The sequence below is a fragment of the Mastigoproctus giganteus genome, chromosome 2 (genome assembly GCF_048544385.1).
Source record: "Mastigoproctus giganteus isolate SK-2022 chromosome 2, ASM4854438v1, whole genome shotgun sequence".
Classification (NCBI taxonomy): Eukaryota; Metazoa; Arthropoda; class Arachnida; order Uropygi; family Thelyphonidae; genus Mastigoproctus; species Mastigoproctus giganteus.
Genome location: NC_143576.1, coordinates 85421179 through 85445709, shown reverse-complemented (window position 1 = coordinate 85445709; position 24531 = coordinate 85421179). Strand labels below are relative to the sequence as shown.

The following is a 24531-nucleotide window of genomic DNA, read 5'->3' as shown; positions in this document are numbered from 1 at the left end:
AAGCTAAAAAATTTATATATAAATCTTTGTATTTAAAAAGGGTGCTTTCTATTTCTCAACTTTTTGCAATATTCTACAAAAATCCATGCCAATCTTTGCTAGAAAATCCTTTCTTTTTGTGATTGGAGGAAAATTATATATTTCGTGACGTTTTTATCTCAAAAAAATGTCCAGGTTTGACACTTTGACGGTATTCTTAAATTTCTTTCTTATTAATTATTGTACTAATGGGAGAAATAGCATAAAGGCTTAATTTTATGGCTTAAAGGCTTAACTTTATTAATTTTACATTTATTTAGTAAGAAAAATTTTTACAAAATACTTTGTTGAGAGTACAGTGATAGTGTCGCTACAGACCGAGGATACTGCCTCATGTGATTCTCAGCTTCTGGTTTTAACAAGTTTCTGCCAGGTTTCACTCAGTTGTGCAGCTGCAGTAGGTACCATATATGTATAGTGCTGACTTTAAAGGTGATAAAAGTGCTATAGTAAGAAATCTTTTGATTTTGTGTGCAAATGTTTAAATGTATTTTCTTTTAACAAATTTAACTAAAGTTACTAAACCCTTTTAAAATGGATAAGCTTTTAAAAAGAAACCAAAATAAACATGATGAGGGGAAAATTATGCATTAACACTACCTTCGCAGTCGTCTGATTTAGGCCTACATGTTTTAAATGCAAAGAAACAAAAAATTAAAAAGTATGCATTGTAGTCTTCTTGGGAATATGATTATTTCGTAATAGATAATGTAGTGGAACTGCTGTAATTTGCTTATTATATCAGGTGTGTTTGGCTGGCTATCAGAAGTCAAACTCTTAAAAAATGTCTGGAGGAAACTGCTAGGGAGTGCCCATCATTTGTAATGAATGTAATCAAAGACCTTAATGACCAATTCCAAAAAAAGATTTGAATACTTGGAAGAGTACCTCCCAAAATTTCAATTAATGATAAATTACAGAAAATTTGAAATCATGTCTAAAAATATATATAAATTCATACGCCGACCATTGAATAAAATTTAAAATTTAATATGACAACAACAAAAATATTTACAATAAACTATTGCAGAATGCTAAAAACTGTAATAAAAGATCATTTACAATAAAATTTGCTAAAATATAAAACATAAAAGCGCTAAAAACCTGAAGCTTTCGGGAGCGTCAGCTCCCTTCTTCAACAGTGAAATAACTTCCTGCAACATCTCCTTAAGTAGCAGGCTCATGGTACCTCCACACGTGGTATTTCTCCACGTGGTTCAATCGGCACATGGTCAGAACTGGAAGCGGAAATGTCTCGGGAACGTGGCAAAGAAAACCGTTAATCCGACCTTAATATAATTGTTTCAAAGATAGGATTAATACGTATACCTCTATCTCTATTGATGGTATTCCTACTGGATGAACTAATCCGTAAACCCTCGAGCCATTTACACTCCCAGTATCCATGTGCACGATCCAAAATAATAGCGTCCTCCGGGGAGATTTGATGCTGCTTCTCCCAAAAATGTTCGGCCACAGCAGACTTGTTGTATTCAGCGGTTCTTATGGCATTTAAATGTTCCCCCAGACGATCCCTGAGCCGTCGTTTTGTTTCCCCCGCATAACACTCCCCACAATCCGGGCATTCTATTCTATAAACCACTCCACTACTAAGATCTTTTGGTATGCGGTCTTTGACCTGAGACACAGCTGTGCACAGCCTCCGCCCAGGAAGCTGTACACACCGTGTCCCATAACCCCGTAAAATTCTTGCCAGATGTTCAGTAAGGCCTGGATAGTAGGGGATGTATGCGGTGGCTACCGGAACGAACGACTCCCTACGTTCGGACACTCCTCTACTATATCTATCCAGGATCCTCTGGGGGTATCCGCACTTTCTAAGTTCTGCCGTGACACGATTAATTTCTTTTTGTTTATCCTCAGAAGTGGTACAGTGTGATCTTACTCTGTCAAATAAAGCTTTTGCTACACTATTCTTATATTGTCCAGCTTGTGCTGAATTGAAATGGGTGTATTGACCTCTACACATGGGTTTTTTAAAAACTGACGTCTTAAGTCTAAAACCCACCCCGGAGATCAATACATCCAAAAATGACAGGGTACCACCCGTTTCCACCTCTGAGGTGAATTGTATAAATTGGGAGAAGCTATTAAGCCAGCAAACGGCATCATCCTCCCTCCCCTTCTGGACCAGGGCAAAGGTACCATTAGTGCCACCGTGGCCAATTTGGCCATGGAGGAGTTGGAAAGTAGGGTTTTTAGTGGGTGTTCGTTTCCTATTAGGAACTGGAGAAGATATGTTGATGATACCTTTGCCCTGGTCCAGAAGGGGAGGGAGGATGATGCCGTTTGCTGGCTTAATAGCTTCTCCCAATTTATACAATTCACCTCAGAGGTGAATTGTATAAATAGGGTTTTTAGTGGGTGTTCGTTTCCTATTAGGAACTGGAGAAGATATGTTGATGATACCTTTGCCCTGGTCCAGAAGGGGAGGGAGGATGATGCCGTTTGCTGGCTTAATAGCTTCTCCCAATTTATACAATTCACCTCAGAGGTGGAAACGGGTGGTACCCTGTCATTTTTGGATGTATTGATCTCCGGGGTGGGTTTTAGACTTAAGACGTCAGTTTTTAAAAAACCCATGTGTAGAGGTCAATACACCCATTTCAATTCAGCACAAGCTGGACAATATAAGAATAGTGTAGCAAAAGCTTTATTTGACAGAGTAAGATCACACTGTACCACTTCTGAGGATAAACAAAAAGAAATTAATCGTGTCACGGCAGAACTTAGAAAGTGCGGATACCCCCAGAGGATCCTGGATAGATATAGTAGAGGAGTGTCCGAACGTAGGGAGTCGTTCGTTCCGGTAGCCACCGCATACATCCCCTACTATCCGGGCCTTACTGAACATCTGGCAAGAATTTTACGGGGTTATGGGACACGGTGTGTACAGCTTCCTGGGCGGAGGCTGTGCACAGCTGTGTCTCAGGTCAAAGACCGCATACCAAAAGATCTTAGTAGTGGAGTGGTTTATAGAATAGAATGCCCGGATTGTGGGGAGTGTTATGCGGGGGAAACAAAACGACGGCTCAGGGATCGTCTGGGGGAACATTTAAATGCCATAAGAACCGCTGAATACAACAAGTCTGCTGTGGCCGAACATTTTTGGGAGAAGCAGCATCAAATCTCCCCGGAGGACGCTATTATTTTGGATCGTGCACATGGATACTGGGAGTGTAAATGGCTCGAGGGTTTACGGATTAGTTCATCCAGTAGGAATACCATCAATAGAGATAGAGGTATACGTATTAATCCTATCTTTGAAACAATTATATTAAGGTCGGATTAACGGTTTTCTTTGCCACGTTCCCGAGACATTTCCGCTTCCAGTTCTGACCATGTGCCGATTGAACCACGTGGAGAAATACCACGTGTGGAGGTACCATGAGCCTGCTACTTAAGGAGATGTTGCAGGAAGTTATTTCACTGTTGAAGAAGGGAGCTGACGCTCCCGAAAGCTTCAGGTTTTTAGCGCTTTTATGTTTTATATTTTAGCAAATTTTATTGTAAATGATCTTTTATTACAGTTTTTAGCATTCTGCAATAGTTTATTGTAAATATTTTTGTTGTTGTCATATTAAAATTTAAATTTTATTCAATGGTCGGCGTATGAATTTATATATATTTTTAGACATGAGTTTTCCCGACCTCAGAGGCCTCTTTCAGGATAATTTGAAATCAGTAACTTGGAACAAATTTTCAATCAAAATGAAGTAGCAGTTGCCAAGTTAGAACTTGTTCATATGCAGTCGTCTTTAGCTCTGAAATGTCTTTTCCAACACAAAACTGTTGGAAAAATTCTGGGGTTCTTCTGACTGCAAAAAATTTCCTTTATCATAAAGAAAGGCATTCAAAGTACTTTCTATGTTTGGATCATCATGCACGTGTGAAAGTGTTTTTTCATTAATGAACAATATCAAAAACAAAAAGGACAAGATTGTTGACATCACATTTGGAAGAAAATTTGCAATTATCTCTTCATAACAGAGAAATTAATTTCAAGGTTTGGCATCATCTCTTCAGAGACCAGGTTCACACTGATAAGGTAATAAATATTAGTATCCAAAAATTTTAATTGAGAAATATAATTCTTGTATGTGCATACGACTAAAAAATTAATTTAAAAAATGCATTTTTAATCTTTAAGCAAAAATATCTATATTTTAATATATGGTGCTTGCACATATTGTAATCCGCAAAATCTTGCTCACATAAAGCAAAAGGCTAAGAACCTCTGATTTAGAGCATAAACAATTGCAAATAATTCTGCACCATTTTTTCATTTATATTTTAGCTCTATACCTAAAAACACCAAAGCAGTCAATCTGACTGTTCGTAAAATTTTGATAAAATTAGCTAATTTTTATACAGTTAAAAGTTTTTGCATTTATTTACCTTCTGACAAGCATTACTGATTAGAATCACCCTATGGTTTGTGCAAGTACATGCCCAGGTGCACATTCCTGCACAGCTGTGCATGCCACTTCAGGTCTAGGCGTGTGTAGGAGTCACTGCCATATATTTACTGCACTGTGCCATTCTAGATTAGTTTGGGTGAAACTTTATTTGTGAAAAGTAATCTCGACGGTTTTTACAGTGCTAGTTCGATTGCATTACCAAAATGTGGCAACCTCGTGGTCTTACCCAAGAGCAGATTCAAATAGGTATACAGGGATTACAATAGCTATCTGAAAATTAGTCTGGAGAGGAAAGTAAAGGTGAATTTAGAGAAGAAAAAGCAAGTGACAAATGGATTCCTAAAGAAAGAGGCAGAGAAATTAATAGTAGCAAAGATAATACTTCTGATCCTTGTATATCAAGTGATACTGTAGATGATAATACACACGATCATAATCATAAAAACTGTCTATCAGTGAGTACAAAACATACTTCAAAATCTGAGCACACACATACGGTAAGTTATAAAATCTGGTCGTTCTCAGCTGAACATGCACTACAAAAGAACACAACTCACAATAACCCTTAGCCAACTCCTTATGCAAGACAAAATGTGTGCATGGATTTTGTGGTAAGTTTGTTTCATTTATTTGTAAACACCTATGATAAAACACATACAGAACTTCACTAAAATAGAAACACAAAGACAACTGAAGGATAATAATTGGTCAACAACCATTCAAGAACTTGATGCTTTTATACTTTTAGCTTCCAGAACATATGGTGCTAGAAATTTAGAACTGGATAGTTTGTGGTCAACTGTGTGTGGGATCAATTTTTTCATGATACATTGTCGTGAAATTAAGTGGTTTGTAAGATTCGACATACGGTCTTCAAGGAAGGAGAATCTAGAAAATGAAAAATATGCTTTAGTTTCAGAAATATGTGTTAGTTATTGTGGGCGACTCAATTGTCAGGGAAACGTGAAATTTACTGTGCAAAGAGAAATAGAATAGGACCAGGGTATTTCTGCCAGGGGCAAAAGTTGATGAACTTGTAGAGCAGATATCATCTTTTAAGGGCACAAAAGGTAATATTGTTGGCACTAAGACATTAAGCGAAGGGGATCTGCAGATTTACTTAACAAGTACAGGTCAAACTTGAAAAAAAAAAAAAAAAAATGGCAGCATGTGTACCCTGTACACACAAAAGATGTTTTATTTTATGTGAAAATATCCTTGGCTTGGGCGAGGTTAAAGGGTTTTAGGAATGAAAAGAATCCAAACACGTTTAACATTTTAAAGCATTTATTTTTTTTCAACAGTTTCATGAATTTGAGGTTGCAATACGTGTTCAATAGGTAATTTACTTACAATGGGCTTGTGATAGCTAAAATATGATACAAATACACTTGAGATTGAAAACAGTGTAAATGTCTTTGAAACATAGCATCAATTATAGTTCCATTATTAGTAGTCAAAACAGATCTAGAAGTATTTAACATTAGTCCAAATTTATTTTCTAAGAAATTAGTCAAAGGTTTGGATTGAGTATCTGAAAAATTAATGTTGAAATCTCCACTAAGAATCATTGGTATTCGGTCGCATTTTTTGTGAGAAATTGTTGTAACAGTGCAGCTCCTTCAATTGTAATAATATAATCCAATTAATAATAATAATAATTTCTCCTTCAATTAATAATAATAATAATAATTGTGTAAGGAAGTAAAACAAAAGGGATGAATTCAATGATATGTTCGATCTTTTGGGTAGATGAAATGTAAATGACTACCGACAATATCGTTTGACTGCACAGGTCTAACACTCACAGATTTTCCAACAGTTTGTCGATAAATCAATTCCATATGAGAAGTAATAACACAAGTACGATTTTTTCTCTTATGATAAACTGCTAGCCACCAGCTTGTTGGCGCCTATGTAGCCAGGTGGGCAGGAGCAGCAGTGGATTTCACACGCTTCTTGATTAGACCAGAGTTCGAGCCCATGACCACCAAATACGGAAAGATCAGGGACACCACCGCATATCCCCGGAGCAATATGGTCTTAGTTGCTAATGCTCCTAAAAACCAAATAACAACAACAACAACAACAAACAGCTTGTTGATCTTCTTGTTTGAATTGAACAAAACAATCGACCTAAGTATGCTTATTTCTTCTTTGTTATTTAGCCACATTTCAGAAAGTATAAGTAAATTGGATTGGTGGGTGACTGCATCAGTGAGATCGTCACTGTGAGCACACAAACTTTAACAATTTAACATTAGAATGGAAAGATCTTGTCGTTTACTGATAAACTCGTATAAAGTATCTTGCATGGTAAACAGAGGATTACTCAACAACCTGGTCATTTCAGCTTGAAGTGCAAGAGTGGATGTAGCATTTCTCAGTCCATGATAAAATTTCTTTTCTCCATTTGCAGCAATAATGTAAAGATCATTGATATTGGTAACTCAAGATAATGCAACATAAACTAATTGTTGTTTGTGATATTTCTCATATTCATAAACTACAAATCACAAGTACCTCCCTGAGATTTAGGGATGATAATAGCACAAACCGGCATTAGTGAAAATGATTTCATTTAGCCAAGATTCTGTTGTTATTCAAAGAAAACACTCGTACTTCGTCTTGAAATTGTTATGGCTTCTAAATCGATTTCTCGAGCCACAGCAAACAGACAAGCTTCCTTCTAGCAAGTCGACCAACAGCAGGTGATTCTGGAAATTTCAACCAAAGACGTTTAATAGAATTAGTCTCTTCATCATTTTCAATAACATGCCAATTTTCCTAAAGCTCCGTTAGCCAGACCATCGGCCACGTCAATATTATTGGTTATCAAGTATGGTTTGCCAATAAGTAAATGTTGCTTTTAAATACCTCTTTTCCGGCATATTAAAAAGAAACACTCTTAACGAATCTCCAGTTCTTAGTCTCATTATTTTCATGGGCCATATAAAGAAGATGATAAGGCGTCACTCCACACAATCTGAACGACAAAGTTCACTCAATGCCATCATAAACAGTGTAACTTTTTAAATTATCTGTAAACTCTCAATACTGAACAAGATGCACCAAGAAGTATATCCTTGTGATTGCCGTGGATTTTGCTGGGGCCTTCGATGCACTTTGGTGGCCAAGCATCTTGGCAAGGCTTCGGGTTGCTGGGATCCCAGGCAACCTCTACAGGGTCATCAAGAGCTACCTCACAAACAGATCCATCAGGATTGTTGCTCCCTATGGGACCCTCTCCAAGAATACATTTCGCGGCTGTCCACAGGGTTCGGTTCTTGGACCACTACTGTGGAACATAGTAATGGACTCCTTCCTAGCTATAGACCTTGACAAGGTAAAATCGCAGGCCTTTGCTGATGACCTCTTACTGACAGTGTCAGCGGACTCAAGGACACAACTGGAGACACTGGCAAACCGGGCTCTGTCCACCCTTCAGGAATGGGCAAAGAAAAATCAACTTAGAATATCCCCTGCAAAGACAAACTCCATTCTGTTCAAGGGGTGCCTCAACCTCAGGCGGCCTCCACAAATCAAGATTGACCAGAAAACAATTAAATTCTCGAAGCAGCTGAAGTACCTAGGCATGATTCTAGATCCAAATCTATCATTTCAGGACCACCTGAAATATTTGCGTACAAAAGTCAGACGATACACTGCATTGGTTGCCAGAGTCACTCGCAGAGACTGGGGCCTAGACAGACGGGTGCTACGTCTTTTCTATAAAACCATCTTCACCCCAATAGTCACGTATGCATCTGGCGCATGGTATCAAAAAGCCACAACTGTTGTCAATAGACGAATCATTGACTCGATTCACCGATCAATCCTTCTGACCATTACTCGAGCTTGCAGCACAGTGAGCACGCATGCCCTGCAAGTCCTTGCTGGTGTCCTTCCACTGGACTTAGAGATCATTCGACGGGGCCTCACGCACCACCTGGACAAGGGTATCCCACAGACATGTTTGGGATTCACCACCAACATCATCAATAGCAAGACTATGGAAAAGAAAAAGCTGCATGCTCACCTGCTGCAGATGTGGCAGGATAGATGGGCCACCTCGCAAAAAAGGCAAAATCACCAGAAAGTTTCTGCCCAACATTGGCCGGGTTTTTCCGAACTTCCCACCCTGGTTTTCCCCGGGCCTACAAGTCACATACCTATTGACAGGATATGGAGCTCTGAATGCAAAGCTATCCCTACTCGGAATACAGGAAGATCCCACCTGCACCTGCGGGGGGCTGGAGAGCTGGCAGCACCTCATGCATGATTGCCAGCTGTATGACGACCTCCGCAGCGCATTCATCACCAAAATACAGTATCTACCATACGGCCAGGAGTACCACATCTTGGACACCAAGGAAGAATATCAGGCTTTCTCCAGCTATGCACTGGCCCTGTTCACAAGACGGAGAGCTCTTATCGCAGCAAATCGCAATCAACAACTGACACAATAAGGAAATGAACAAACCTCGAAGGAAATCATCCCGTGGAAGACGCCTGAATCCAATGGTCTCCGATAATCAAGGCACTAAACCCTGAAGTGGACCTAAAGTTGAATAAATGAGAAATGACTCTATAAACAACATTGACGCAAAAACCACCTGGATGGGAAATGTCACAAGAAAGCCCCCACAAACGCCAACAAGCAAACCCGGACCTTTTGACGGTAAAGACTGCAGAACGGACGGGAACCACCCCATGACCGATCATGCTTCGGTCCGATCGCTCCTGGAAACTGACTAGAACCACTAGCAGCTCCGCTGCCAAATGCTATATGGCGAGCTGAATGGGGTACCCTTACCCTATTCATCTTAAATTCCCTATCCCCGGCAGGAGGGAGAGGAGACATGCTCTGTTTCCTCCCTCCCCTGCCAACCCATCTCTTCGCCTGGTGAGGCATGGGCCTGCCTCACTGACCACCTGGGGTCGCCTTCTCTATCATCCCCATGCTTCTGCCTTTCCCCACCAGTCTTCAGTCTCTTCCCCCACTCTAACTGTATACCTTATCCATGGCAGGGGGAGATAGCTCTTCTTCGTCTCCCCCACCCGCCATCCAAACTCCCCTCTGGTGTGGCATGGGCATGCCATACTGCCTAGCAGGGGTAATGTCCTCTATCGACCCCTTACTTCTACTTCTACCCCCCCCAGTCTTCAGCCTCCCCTTCCTCCCACTTTTATCTTTCATCTAACGTATAGCCCACACGTCTAAATTTAATAACAACAAAATTCTGCCCGACCTATTAGGCCTTTTAACACATCTTTCTAGCGTTCAACCCCAACCAGCGATTTGCTAACAGCAATCTCCTTAAGAATTAACGTCAAACGCCCATATATATATATATATATTTTTTTTTTTTTATTTTTTTTTTATTATTATTTTATTTATTTATTTTTTTTTTTTTTACTTTATCATTATTATTTTTTTTTTATTTTATTATTTTTTTTTACTTTTATCATTATTATTATTATTTTTTATTTATTTATTTTTTTTATTTATTATTCTTATTTTTTTATTAATTTATTTATTTTTTAGGTCCTAGCCACTGAAATCCCAGGAAACTAGGTGGCAGGACCTGCCGGAGCAACCCGTCATGATGCTGGACACCCGGCTAGCCTCCACGTGGCAAGGTATGGGCAACGTCGGGCCCCACCAGGGGCCAGGCGGCCAATAAGCCGGACAAACAATGGGCACAACAGATCACACTGCACAGACATGACCCACACACTTTCAAGTCTCTGGCTTGACAGTGTACTGTCCTCGATACAGCGAACATACGCGGAGATGGGAGAAATCCCAGGCGCCGTCTGACACGAACATACCTTATACTGACCAAGGTAAATGCTAGGAAAGGACAATTCTTCAGCATGCATAATCATCAAAAAGTAAACTTTGTGGAACATTTCAATCACCAGAAACTATTTGTAAAGATTTGTCATCTCTCCACAATAGAGTTTGTTGTTGAGTGACTAAACTTTCTTCAACAGGTATAGTTTCACTCATTTCATCACGTGTAAGAGCATCATCGTGTTCCATGTTTTCATTGAAGAATGCTACATCAATCATGATATCATACAGACAATACAAAGTATTGTCTGTATGATATTGTAAGTAGATACTTCAAGCAAACCCTTATATCTCATTTACGAACCAAGCCCATCAAATAACTCGATTTAGGTATTTTTTTATGTTTGATATGAACGGTAACACAATAATCGTCATCTTCTCTGCAAGGCAAATGATTGACCATCATATTAACATTTACAGGAATATTTAATATTTGGCACAAAATTCTGTATTGGCTGAAACCATGTCTTAGTCTTCTAATTTGCATGAATGGTTTATGAGGAGAAATTAGTTGCTCGGTTATTAAATCCAATCGAGGCAGATGAGGTGGAATAGCAGGATATACGAAACCACTGCTCTTCGAAAACATTCGAATGGAATCATTTTTGAGTGAGGCTCAACAAGTATTACAAGCCTTCATAGTCGTTACATCTGCAGTTAGAAATTCTAGGAGAAATATGGATAACTTCTTGAAGTGCACAATTTTACACCATTTTCATACCATAATCGATCGCAGATATTACAAACAGCTAAAAATGTATTTTTCACAAATTCTCGTTCAAGTTCTTTATAGGAGTTACAATCGTGTTTGAAGTTCTTGTAAATGATTTCATGCTCGACCACTGATACCTATGGAAGATCTACAACAGGCGAGTGAGCTGAAATATGATTTTGTTTCTTTTTGGATGATGCAATCGAAGCTGGTTGTTGCAGTATACTCTGTCTAGCTGGTTCAGGAAACAATTGAAAATCCTCAGGTAATTCATATGAACTCAAATCTTCTGGATTGAAATCTTCAGGAAGTTCCTGGTTATAATTCCATGATATCAACAGTCCATATTCTTGATAAGAAGTCGTGTATAAGGTTGATATTGATCAAATCTTTAGAAGCAGATTTTATTAAATCCTGCATTTTTTTTTTTGTTCTCTATGTTTTTGAACTTGTTCGTTTGTCGACATGGGGTGCTTTTTCAGTGGTTTTGAAGCTTTTATTCTTGCATACTTCTCTCGATTTCGCTCAGCTGGGGTTTTAGCCATCTTTGAAATACTCTTATAGGATGTTATCTGAAATTAGATTTGGTATTTTTACAATTCAATAGTTAGAGAAATCCATTTGTAGACTAGTATGATGTCATAACCAAAAACTACTGCAAGAAGTGATTGTTGTTTGTTGAAGTGATTGTTTTATTGTTGCGTTTTTGAATCAAAACCATTTAAATTTTTAAATGGTTTAATCGAAACTTACTTACACTGCTTAGAAGATTGATGTTGATCAAAATCTTGAGAAGCAGATTTTATTAAAGTCTGTATTTTTTTGTTCTCTATGTTTTTGAACTTGTTCCTTTTCGACATGAAAGGCTTCTTCGGTGGCTTCGAAACTTTTATTCTTGCATAATATTACTACCAGCTGCTTAATCTAGCCAATAAACGTTAGTGACTGAGTTAGCATCATTTAGGAAGTGATGTCATTTCCGTATCTTTGTATGAACTTACTCTACGGAATCAACTACTTACTCTACACATTCAAAGTTAGTGACTGAGTTAGCATCGTTAGAGCCAGTTAGGAAGTGACATCATTTGTGTCATTTAAAATCTAACAGCCAACTAATAGGAAGTGATGTCAATTACGTTATTTCCATAAGAAAATTTTGTTATCAATCGGTTTTACTCCAGTGCTGCCATATATGTGTGCACATCAAAAAGATGCAAGTTAAGGTTAAATTTGAAAGTGTCTGCAATTCTGCCCAGACACGATAGGGGAGCATATATGATCACAGCCTTGTCAATAAACTCAGCCCTGGAGAGAATGTGCAAAGCTCATGTAGTAGAAATTTTCACAGCTTGGTCTGTGCTTAACAGGAGTGGCTATTTTTAAAGGGATGGGATACACTTAAATAAAATGGGTACATGAATATTTGCTGATGCTATCGAGCCATTGTTAGGTGAATTGCAAAACTGCTATCTTGGGTGGATTCACAGACTAATAGATTAACAGTAGCCGCAGGCAAAAAAAGGTGGAAGTGATTCTTGCACTGCTTCTGCAATGAGCAGCAGCCTGAAAAGCAGGTTGCTGGAGATTTCAGGAACTGCTGGGAGTCATCAGGAAACAAGTAAATACATGGGCTGTGTTAAGGTAACTAAGAGTAAGAACAGGTGCATGTATGCTTGCATGTACACCAATGCTAGAAGCATAGTAAACCAATTTTATGAATTTGAAGTGCTGGTCAAGACATCAAAGGTGGATACTGCAGCGATATCAGAGATATGGTGCCATACAGATATAAGGAATGCAGAATTGGAATTTTTGGGGAGTACAATGTGTACATTAAGTTCCCGTTTTCAGACACCCATTCCCTGGACCGAAGTCCATCCATGGTTAATGTCATGAATATGGTAATTTTTTGCTAGTCTATTTTAAAATATTTTGTTAATTTAAAATAATATAACACAACTCAACACAATTTAATTAAACACTTTAATTCGGCCACTTGGCCTCCCATAAGAAAGATTAATCTTGATTAATCCTTCTTAAATATCTTAATTATGGTAGTTCCTGTCCCTGCCACGAGGAGGCAGGGACGGGAACTACTATCTTCTACTATCTCTACTATCTTCCCGTATCCTTTTCCTTCTATTAAAAACCGTAACTACATATTTATTAAAATACGAGAAGAGACACTTATCCATAAACATGATCCATAGACCACCTCTCTCCAGACTTCCAAGAAACATCTCTAATTCATGCCTCAAACCAGCATATATTATGCATTCAAACATAATATGCAATGATGTCTCTGGACTACCACAATGACAAAGTCCACTGTCCACCAGCTCCAACTGATTTAGCCTCAAGGCGAGTCCATGTCCAGTCAACAGAAACATTGAGTTTAATCCAAACTGTAGCCATGGTTTTTTCTTCATATCCACAATTTCTACACTCGGAAAGAACTCGTAGGTCTGTCGTCCTTTATCAGACATATCCCAATTCTCCTGCCATTTAATTAAAATTTCTTTCATAATCCTTTGCTTTTCTAATTTTACATCTAATTTTGAATAAATCCTTGTATTATCAGGACAAGATGTTATACCTAAATATGTTCTATTTATATTTCTTTTTGTTAGGAATAGCAGACCCACCAGCAAAACCACTGACTGAACAGGGACCCTGCCCAAGACCACCTGCAAGGCCTCTGAGGAGACAGTTTGACACGCTCGAGTTATTCCTAATAATGCAAATCTTTGCACTTGGATCAAATGCTTTTGAATTATTACAATTGGTACCCTGTGCACCCAAGCCCCAGAGGCGTACGTTATGATTGGAAGGAACAAACATTCATTATAATAGATTTGTGGCTCTGCCCTTTATCCCCCATTCAGTGCGCACCAACCTCCGGAGCTTAGCATACAGTGTCCGAATTTTTTCTTTTAAATACTTAACGTGTTCGGTAAAATACAACCATTCTTCTATATTGAGTCCAAGATATTTATTTACTCACGTAACGAACTGCATCACCCAGAAGCCTCACAGTAGGAGCCCGAATTTTCCTTAACCAATTAATAACATTTGGACAGTCTTTTCATTAGATATTAACAACTTATGTTTTTTGGACCAGTCTGCTAACTTGCTTAAAGCCTCATCAGCCTTACTTTCAACTTGTGATCTAGCATTTCCAGAGACAATCATTACCAAATCATCTGCATAGGCGATACTTTCCACATCTGGTATTTCCTCATTCAAAAATTCATCGAATACTATGTTCCAAGCAAAAGGGCCTATCACCGAGCCCTGAGGATAACCTCAATATATTTTCTTGCTCACCTCACTAAACCTTGTTTTAACAACAACTTGTCGTTCACTAAAATAAATCTTAAATACAGAATATATTTTATTAGAACAATCTGTCCTACTAATCCTATTAAGGATGCTCCCCCACCATAATCTGTCAAAGGCACCTTTAAAATCGACAAAAATTTCCAGCACATATCTCATCCCACAGCTCTCCACAATCTGCACCAATTTATAGGCCGCATCTTCAGTCGAAAGACCTTTCTTGAAACCATATTGTTTACTTGATGCTAGGCCTTTATTATTATAACTAATCATCAATCGGTTTACACATAACCGTTCATAAATTTTTGCCATGACCGGAAGGAGAGCAATGGGACGATATGAACTAGTCTCATTTAGCAATTTATCCATATTTTTGATTAATAATTTAACTTGTGCCTTTCTCCAGCACGATGGGAAAGCTCCCTCTTCTAAACATTTATTATACATTATTGTATATACTTCAGGAAATTTTTCATAAGTTCTTTTTATTACAACAACTTCAATTTTATCCAGGCCCGGCGATTTGTCTACCCTTGCAAGGGACACGGCATTCCCAACCTCCACATTTGTAAAAGGTTCTTCTAATGTAAGGGAATTATACCTTCTATTTGCTTCAGTAATCTGCCTATGCAAAATGTTTTCTTCTTCTAAGTCATCCGGAAAGAGGTCATCCAAGATCCGGTCTACAGACCTTTCCCATGTCAATGTCTCATCTTCCACAACTCCTATAGAACAGGAAACTTCTAAAATTTGCCATTTATTATTAATTAATTTAAAAATAGAATTCCATGGATCCTTAGATCCCTGCTCACATACATATTTTCTCCATTTCTCAATCTTAGTTTTTTTGATGGCATGAACGTAGTCACGTCTGAGAACTCTATACTGTTCTTTTACAATTTCACACATTTCACTATCACCAGATCTCCTAAGTCTTTGAAATTGGCGCCTTTTCTTAAACACTATTTTTCTTTTCTGATTCAACTCCATTGTCCACCAGAACACAGGCCTATTCACGCCCTTCCTTTTCTTCATACACCTATCATTTCAGTTAAACTTTTAACCATTTCTTCCGATGATAATTGAGTCCAGTCCACCTGTATAACGTTCTGTTCAAATTCAGTGTCAAATCTGGCCCATGTCGCACAATTTATCTTAAATCTATCTATATCATAATATGTTCTTACATTATCAATACTTTCAATATTAAAGGAAATGCCATTGCGGTCACTAGTAGTTAAGTTCTTGATCACCTTCCAATCTCTACTTTTATGCACGACCAAATAAGTCGCCATCGTCAAATCAATAAATGACTGTCCATGCGTTGATGAGTAGGTAGGTCCATGCCCTGAAACATTAACCCCCTCTAACCCAGAGGCAGCAATTAACTCCTCTAGTATCTGACCCCTATCATCAGAAACATTACTACCCCATAGGGGAGAGTTAGCATTGGAGTTGATGGACACCACCACGCCACAAGGACCCAACACTCTGTATAACTTTCCTAAATAACTTATATATGGATCTATTTCTTCAGATGGTGGGCAATACACTGTTACAAAATAAAACCTACCAATATTACATATCACTTCACAGCATATATATTTCTCACTACACATAGAATTTATTCTAGTTACCACATACTCTTTATTTCTAACTATAATTGCTGTTGTAGGTCTATTACCTTCGTAAACAATTCTATATCCAACAGGATATCCCCTCACTTGACCATCCATAGAGTAAGGCTCCTGCAGCAAGGCGATGTCCACGTCCTCCGTTTCCATTGCTTTATGCAACTGGGCGGCGACTGCCTTAGAATGTTGTGCATTAAGTTGCAAAATTTTAATATTTCTATCCATAATTGATCTTCTTTTTAAAATTTTCAGTCGCCTTAATATATTCTGGACATTCCCTACTCACTGCAACATGTACAGCCTTCACTCCCTTCTTGAAACAATTTCCACAAGTAGGCTCATTACTTCGGTCTGCACAATCTCTAAATGTGTGACCTGGCTTTGCACAGTGTCCACAAAACATTTCCCTCTTACAATACTTTGCAACATGGCCAAACATTAGACACTTAAAACATTGAACAACTGCAAAAACTTCTTTAAATTTACAGGAGGGCCACCGTATATATAGACGTGTTCTATCACTTAATGTATCCCACAACCTGGAGTATCCAATTATTTAACTGTATCTTTTTATTTTTATTAATATCTCCACACACTCTTTGAATTTCTTTTCAATTAAACTTTCTTTAAAATTTCCTTGCCAAATTTGACTCAGAAGTTCTTCTCTTTCAATATCCAATTTAACGTCAAATATGACAATCCTCGGATAAATCAGTTTCGGCACAGTAGACTTTAATCCAAGTTCTTGCAATTTGGAACATGTCTTGATTTTCATTAGGTCATCTGTTGTATCTGCTTCTATAAGCACCCCACAATCTCTAATAGGTCTTATATTTCTGACCTCAACCGTCGCTAACATAGGTCTTACCTCATCACTAGTTTTATGTCTATTCGAGGTGCTTTTACAATCACACTAACTCTTTCTTCCACTTTCTTTGACACTACAGATGAATAACTTTCGTGTCGATCCACTTTCTTCTTCAACTTTTCCTTTAATAAAACATTCTGAACATGTACTTGATGTGCCTTCTTTTCAACAATATCCCAAATGTCCAATATTGTTTTTATGGCTATCATTGGTACATTACTATCTGTGTCCCAAAGAAACTCTTTAAGCTGTTCTCCAGCCTTGAAATTATAATCAAAATTTTCATCAGCATTAACTTCATTTATATTCTTCTTCTTTTTCCTAGACTTTTCCCTATCGCTTAAGCCACCACAATCTGAGGTCATTTCCCCTTGCTTCCTTTTCTTTTTCTTAGATTCCTTATGAGTATGTGAAGTACTTGGAAGAGACAACGACTTAGTCTTAATTGGTGTCCGCTGCAAAGTCTTGCCCAAAAAAAATATTTTCTTCAATTGGTTCTTGTACCTGTGCTACCAACTCACCCGACACTAACCCTTCAGGTTCATCATCAGTGACCCCGTTCATGACCATCAACGATTCCTTATCTGTCATATCATCTTCATCACTAGATGAAGACATTGTATACATAAAAACAATTATTTAGAATTAAAAGTTGCACCTCAAAAATGAGGAACAATTAATATTTACACAATATTATAAATGAGCAAGGAGCTTCAGATCCAGACCGAACTTAATGGAAATTAAAACACGCGAAAATCTATATACATGATAAAAATTCCACCACCCAAGTTAAACGGGTGGGGTCCCAGGAGTAACTATAGTTAGCTTTAACAAGGCAACTCAATTCAACTCAACTGGTTATCTTAACAATCCGAAACCTCAGAGCACTCAACTCAACTCGGTTTTAATTTAACAATTCCAAGAGCACAATGCTCAACTTTAACTATAAGCAGATCCGAAAGGGCACAGAAATGCTCAACTTTAACTCAATTAACAAGCAAAACCGAAAGGCACGGAAATGCTCCAAGAGACCTCAAGAGGAGAAAAATTTAAAACTCCCCTCTTGAGTCAAGATAACAAGAAAGCCTCGTCCCCTCGTCAGGCTCAACTTAGCCAGGCAGGGGATTCACCCCTACCTGCCCGCCCCAGACCACAAGGAGGTGTGAGCCTAGACACTGGCAATCAACTTTGGGCAACGGAAGCAAGAACTCCTGCAAGAACTCTGCAAGAATGATAGCCATAAAAACCTCTGTGTGCGTATCACACAGAGTATTTAGCACTTACTAATCAGTAAGCAAAATATATAGCTTTCCGAACTTTGGCCCCAGCGTCACCCCCAGGGCAGTACAATGTGTACAGAAAGGATAGACAGGATAGGGAGGGAGGAGGGATTATACTGTTAGTTAAGAAGCACATAAAATCTAGAAACACATAAAGCAGTGCATCCAGTTGATGTTGGTGGGCAGTGCATCGTTGAGTCAGTTTGGTATGAAATAAGCACTGGGAAAGCAAAAATGAGGGTAGGAGTGTGTCTTATAATGGGGGATTTTAACTTCTCAGATGTTGACTGGAACTTGTGGATTAGTTATTGTTGTTGTTATTTGGTTTTTAGGAGCATTAGCAACTAAGGCCATATTGTTCCGCGGATATGCAGTGGACATTCCCTGACCTTTCCGCATCCTCCGTATTTGGCGGTCACGGTCTTGAACCCCGGTCTAATCAAGGAGCATGTGCTACACACTGCTGCTCCTGCCCACCTGGCTATGGAGGCACCATGTGGATTGGTCACTCACACACTAGCAAGACTTCTGTGGATTTATTGGAGGATTGCTTTCTACAGCAACATGTTCGAGGGGCAACTCTTGATCTGATTATCAGCAGTGATTATTCATGCATTAAGAATATACAGATAAAGGAACCACTAGGTGGCAGTGATCACAGTGTACTGATGTGGATTTTACTTTTATCATTAGCATTAGTTGAGGCATAAGATGCCAGAAAAGCAAGATTACGTAGCATCATCCAAAAAAAAAAAAAAAAACCTTCCCATTTCACCCATCCAGTCACTCGAAATCTTTGTCTAGGTCACCCATAAATTTAGTTAAGCTATCAACTTCCACAACAACAGATGGAAATCTGTTCCAGTAATCAACTAACTGCTGGCTAAAGGCAAATTTCCGCACATCTATTCTACAACTGTCTTTCCTAAATTTGAATCTATGCCCCCTCAGGGACTTACTCTGAGCAAGTGGAAGTGTCCCATCAGCACTGAGGCTGCTCAAACCATTCAAGGCCTTATACACATGTCAGATCACCTTGCAGGTGCCTAGTCTCCAGATGTTGCAACTTGGAGAATTTAAGCCTCTCTTGGAAAGATAACGCCTTTGTTCCTCTCGCCAATCTTGTTGCCCTTCTCTGTATTCGTTTTAGCAACTTTACATCCTTCCTAAAATGAGACCTCCAGACCTGTAAGCAGTATAGGTCCGGAGGCCATGGGCAGTGTTCTATGCATCCACCAACAGATCCACAACCAACTTAAAATTAGGCTTCGAGACATATATGTACTACTCGAGATGTGACTTAACAATTTCCTTAGGGTTGCCAGGAAAGCTGGCTTGGACCTGCCTTCTCTAATAAAGAAATAAATAAAAAAATCTCCACTCTGTCTCACTGACATTCTGTTTCTGCTGTATACCTCTTCTATAGATACTTCCATGGGAATTGTTCTAAATTGGCTTCTATAATTTCTACTCTCTTCCAAATCAGTCCAAATGCATGCTGCAACCAGCCAACATCCTTTTACAGTCCAACTTCAAACTCACTGAATCAACTTTTCCTTCTTACTCATTTATTCATTCAATTTTACATTTTCTGGAACAATCTTCCTTCATATGTATTTTCAAAAATTGCAATCTACAGAAATTCAAGAGTCTAATGTCAACAAGTATCTTCCTTCATATTTCCAACCTTCAACCCAAGCACAGTACTAAGTGCTATAGGATGTGATATCTCTTGCATTTGGGGTTTTCATAAAAAAAAAAAAAAAATCAATTAGAAGGCAAATTGAAAGCACCCACAGGAAATTCAGACTTGCTATCTCATTCTATTTCCCGGTAGAGGCTCACATAATCTTCACAGTCTTCTGATCTATAAATTATTTCTGCTGTCATTATTTATATTTGCTTCCAATAAAATCACACCACACCGTACCACAGATTTTGTACTAGCATGCGTAACTTCTGAATCTGGCCACTTTTTGCTAATTAGCATGGCCCCGTCATCCATTCTTTCTTTCCTGTCCTTTCTAAATATTTTATACATACTAAAGTGAAACTCATCATTCCCTATTTTTTGGTTTTGGGTGGCACCATGTTTCTGTTAACCCTATTATGTCATCATTAACCCTATTACGTCATCCTAACCAGGAGTTCAAATTCACTCATTTTATAGATGGCACTCCTGACATACTGTATACACAGTTAATACAGTGTTCTTGTATAGTTATTTCTGCTTGTTTCCCTAGTATTAGCTTCCTGCTCATTTTAAACAACCTTGCCCTCCAAAACTCTTCTGCCCATATCAACTGTTGTGGCAATAAACAAAAATTCTTGAAATGGATGCAGGCATTACTAATATCCTATATTTATTTTGACCCATATCATCAGATAAATGCATATCTATGTTATCCCTATCCCCTAAGTAACAGTTTCCCTGAACCCCTTAAGGTAACCTCAATGATATCAGCAAAAACCCCTTGCACTTCCTTTGTTCAAGTGTATTCCATCTGTATGAAACAGATTCTTTCTACCTACAAATGTATACCTGTACAGTATTGTGACAGATGGCAGGGTTCCATTCTTTCTTCCCTGTCCTTTCTAAATATTTTGTACACTACTGGAACGACCTAATATTTCTTGCCAAAAGTCTTGCAGAGTTCCATTGTGTCAGCCCTTTCCCAGTACCCTAAACAAACATTATTGCCTTCCTTCAGTTTATATTCACTCAAAAACATGATCTCTACTGATTCTTCACCTTGGGTGATCTGTCTCTACATTTCTTAGTCCAGTCAGGATAGGTGACAGGCATTATAGCCTCCTTATATCTGTGATATCAGGTATCTAATCTATCTTGTGCACAATAAGTCCATCTGAACAATGCTGGATATACACTTCATTTCGGCATTTGTTTTGTGTTTGTACCACAATAATCCTGTGCTCTGCCTTTTATCTTCTCACACCCAACACTTTTGGCATGCTTCAAATGGATTTATTTTACACTGTTTATTAAAACTTTCATAAAGATTCTTTCCAGAAATCATAATAAAGACATATATTAGTAACTTAAATCCTTTTATAACAAAATACTTTTATTATGAATTTACTGAAAAAAGCTTCTCTACTTGCCAAAAATAGTTTCCAACTTTTGATTTATTTCTGAGTACTAGAACCCCACTAGGTGTAAGGCCTAAGAAATATTCAATATTGTCTTCTCCCTATTTTTAATAAAAAAAATTTTTTAAATAAAAATTTAAATGAAAATTAAAGAAATCAAACAAAAGAAAAATAAAATTTAAATACAATGAATCTTCCTAATACCCTTTTTTTTTTTGTAGAGTGGAAAGAAAAATTTGCAAATTGTTGAAAATAAACATAAATAAATAAAAATAAATTAAAAAAATAAATGAACTACCTTACATTGTCCACTACTGAATAAAATATCTGATAGTATGTAACAGAGTTATGATGGTCAATACATTCTAGGTTGATATCAATATTTGTAGAAGAATATGAGATATTTACCACAATATGATACGTAGAACAATTCCGTATGATACCCTCCAGAAATTAAAATGAATAAAAGATTAACGCAAAATGATCACAGTAAAAAATCAATTGCAAACAATTAAAAAACAATTTAAAAAATTAATTAAAAATTAGTCAAAAAAGTTTAACGTAAATTATGAAAAATGATTTTCCTTCCCGAAGCAGACACTGCTTTACGGCCATGTGTCATAAAGGTAAATTTCCCTTATTCTTCTACAACTACTGAATGAAAGAACCACTATAATTAAAACTCTGCATGCAAATTGCACAACAATAACAATTTATTAATGATGATTCATTTTTTAAATAATCAATAATTTTTTTTTTTTTTTTTTTAAATCACTGGGTCACCTTGGTTTGCATTTCCTTGAATTGTATCCTGATTTTCAATCATATTTAATTGCAATAATCGTAAACAAGGCAATGGTGAGTATGGGCTTGGCACACCCAGGGTCCTGAGCTGTATATCATCATTCTTCTCTTTTTTTTTTGTGATTTCCTTCTACTTTTGTCTCTCTCTCTCTCTCTCTCTCTCTCTCTCTCTCTCTCTCTCTCTCTCTCTCTCTCTCTCTCTCTCAGCTGAGGTAACTCGGGAATTTTTTTGGCTGGTGCAGCTGGTGCAAGGAAGCCTCAGGCTTCCTTGCACCATATAGCTAATAATAATAATATATCCCAAATCAGCATACTATAAAATGTGAAGGATATAAAGATACAGACACTCCTCAATTTATGTAGGGATTGCATTCTGCGAAACGCTATGCAAGTCAAATTTTACGTACGTCAGAATTTCCCTAAAGGCTTACGCAGCACTAGCAACTATGCTGACTAAATTTAATTGAAGCAAAAAAGAAATGTTCGACAAACATGTAAATAGAATTATTTATTCAATATTTTTATCTCATGCGCAGGAAAAATTTCAAAAGTGTACAAAATTACAAAAATTTTGCTTTAATGTTGTTGAAACAAGCGCAATGCTCAACCTATTTAACTATCCATTGCGCAATGCTCAACCTATTTAACTATCCATTGCTACCCACGAACTTGGCTTGGGATTCACCATACTTATCCTTAATATCTTCATAAATACTTTTTGCTTCTGCCTGAATGATCATTAGACTCAGAGGCATCCATCTTCTTAGCTTTTCCATCTTCGATAAAGCACCTAAACGCTGTTTTGTGATCACTGTTGGTCTTAAATGCATTGATACCAGTGTGTGCGTTATCCTATAGGCAAAAAAGATACCTGCTTACATCCCTGATCAGCGGGGGTGGAGCCCAAAATCACTGTTTCAAAAACTCATTGCTATTGTTTACTAATATTTTTAAGTGATTTTTATCTGAAACTGAACTTTCTACCTGCCAAAGTCAATGAACTTTACTTGAAGATTAATTTGAAAATTAAGTTTTTTTTCAGAAATGGCTTTACTGATTTTTGATAAAATTTTATATTTAGTTCTTATGTCATATAATTTTTTTGTTTTGTGGTCACAATAAAATGAAATTGAAAATGTTCTTAATTACTTTTTTTCTTTAGATGGGGGAGCCGCCAAAGTCCATTTTGCCTTCAGCCCATGAAAGTATAACACCCGACTGGTTAATCCATGTTCTTTAAAATAGTAGTACTACTATTAATATTTTAAAGAACATGGATCAACCAGTGGCATGTGATGCAAGAAAGCAAGTGTATGAGCTTATGCAGCACCAGCCAAAAAAAAAAAATACAAAACAATTTCCTCTAAATGTTTGTCCAGTTCCTCCTTAAATTTATTTAACCTATCAACTTCCACAACGACAAATGGAAGTCTGTTCCAGCAATTAACCACCCACTACCAAAAGGCAAATTTCTGCACATCTATTCTACATCTGTCTTTCCTAAATTTGAATTTATGACTCCTTACGTTCGTAATCTGAACAAATGGAAGAATCCCATGAGAATTCAGCGGGCTCAACCCATTCAAGCCCTTATACAACTCAATCAGATCACCTCGCAGGTGCCTAGTCTCCAGCTGCTGCAATTTGAAGAACTTAAGCCTGCCTTGATAACAGGATCAATTCATTCCCCTCACCAATCTTATTGCCCTTCTCCGTACACCCTCAAGCAAATCTACATCCTTCCTAAAATGAGGCGTCCAGACCTGTATGCGATACTCAAGACGTGGCCTGACCATTGCTTTATACAGAGGAAAATCACCTCCTTTTCCCTGCTAGCAAAATTCCTGTATATCAATGACAAAACCCCATGACCTGCCTGGCAGCCTGTCTGCATTGCTCAGAAAACTTCATATCTGACTGCACAATTAGTCCCAGATCTTTTTCATTTTCTACAACCTTAAGTGTAGTACCACACAGCTGGTACATTTCTCTGGGATTACTTCTACCCATATGCAGTACTTTGCATTTGTCAATTTTAAACTTCAGTTGCCACTTCTCAGCCCATCTGCCCAAATTTTCTAGATCCTGTTGCAGTAGCACACTGCTATTACTGACATTAACAACCCTGCCAACCTTTGTATCATCTGTAAACTTCGACACAAAGTCTGATATACCTTCATCGATATCATTGATAAATATACAAACAACAGTGGACCCAACACTGAACCCTGTGGTACTCCACTAATAACATTAGTCCACGAAGAGCAGCACCCATTGATTACCACCCTCTGTCTTCTCCAACTCAACCATCCTTTTATCTATTGTAGCAACTTACCGTTAATACCATTCTGATCCAATTTGTACAATAGTCTTCCATATGCAACAGTGTCAAAAGCTTTCCTGAAATCCAAATATATGATATCAAAATTATTTTTTGCATCC

The 24531-nt window shown here is 37.8% G+C and overlaps 1 protein-coding gene across 1 annotated transcript in view; it reads right to left on the bottom strand.

The window, feature by feature from the left end:
- LOC150089384 (band 4.1-like protein 4) overlaps positions 1-24531 on the bottom strand; it is a 582252-nt gene that overhangs the window by 194285 nt on the left and 363436 nt on the right. The window contains exon 8 of the mRNA XM_090389965.1: positions 21298-21386. Within this exon, the coding sequence (XP_090246091.1) occupies positions 21298-21386 (89 nt within the window). The remainder of the gene's footprint in view (positions 1-21297; positions 21387-24531) is intronic.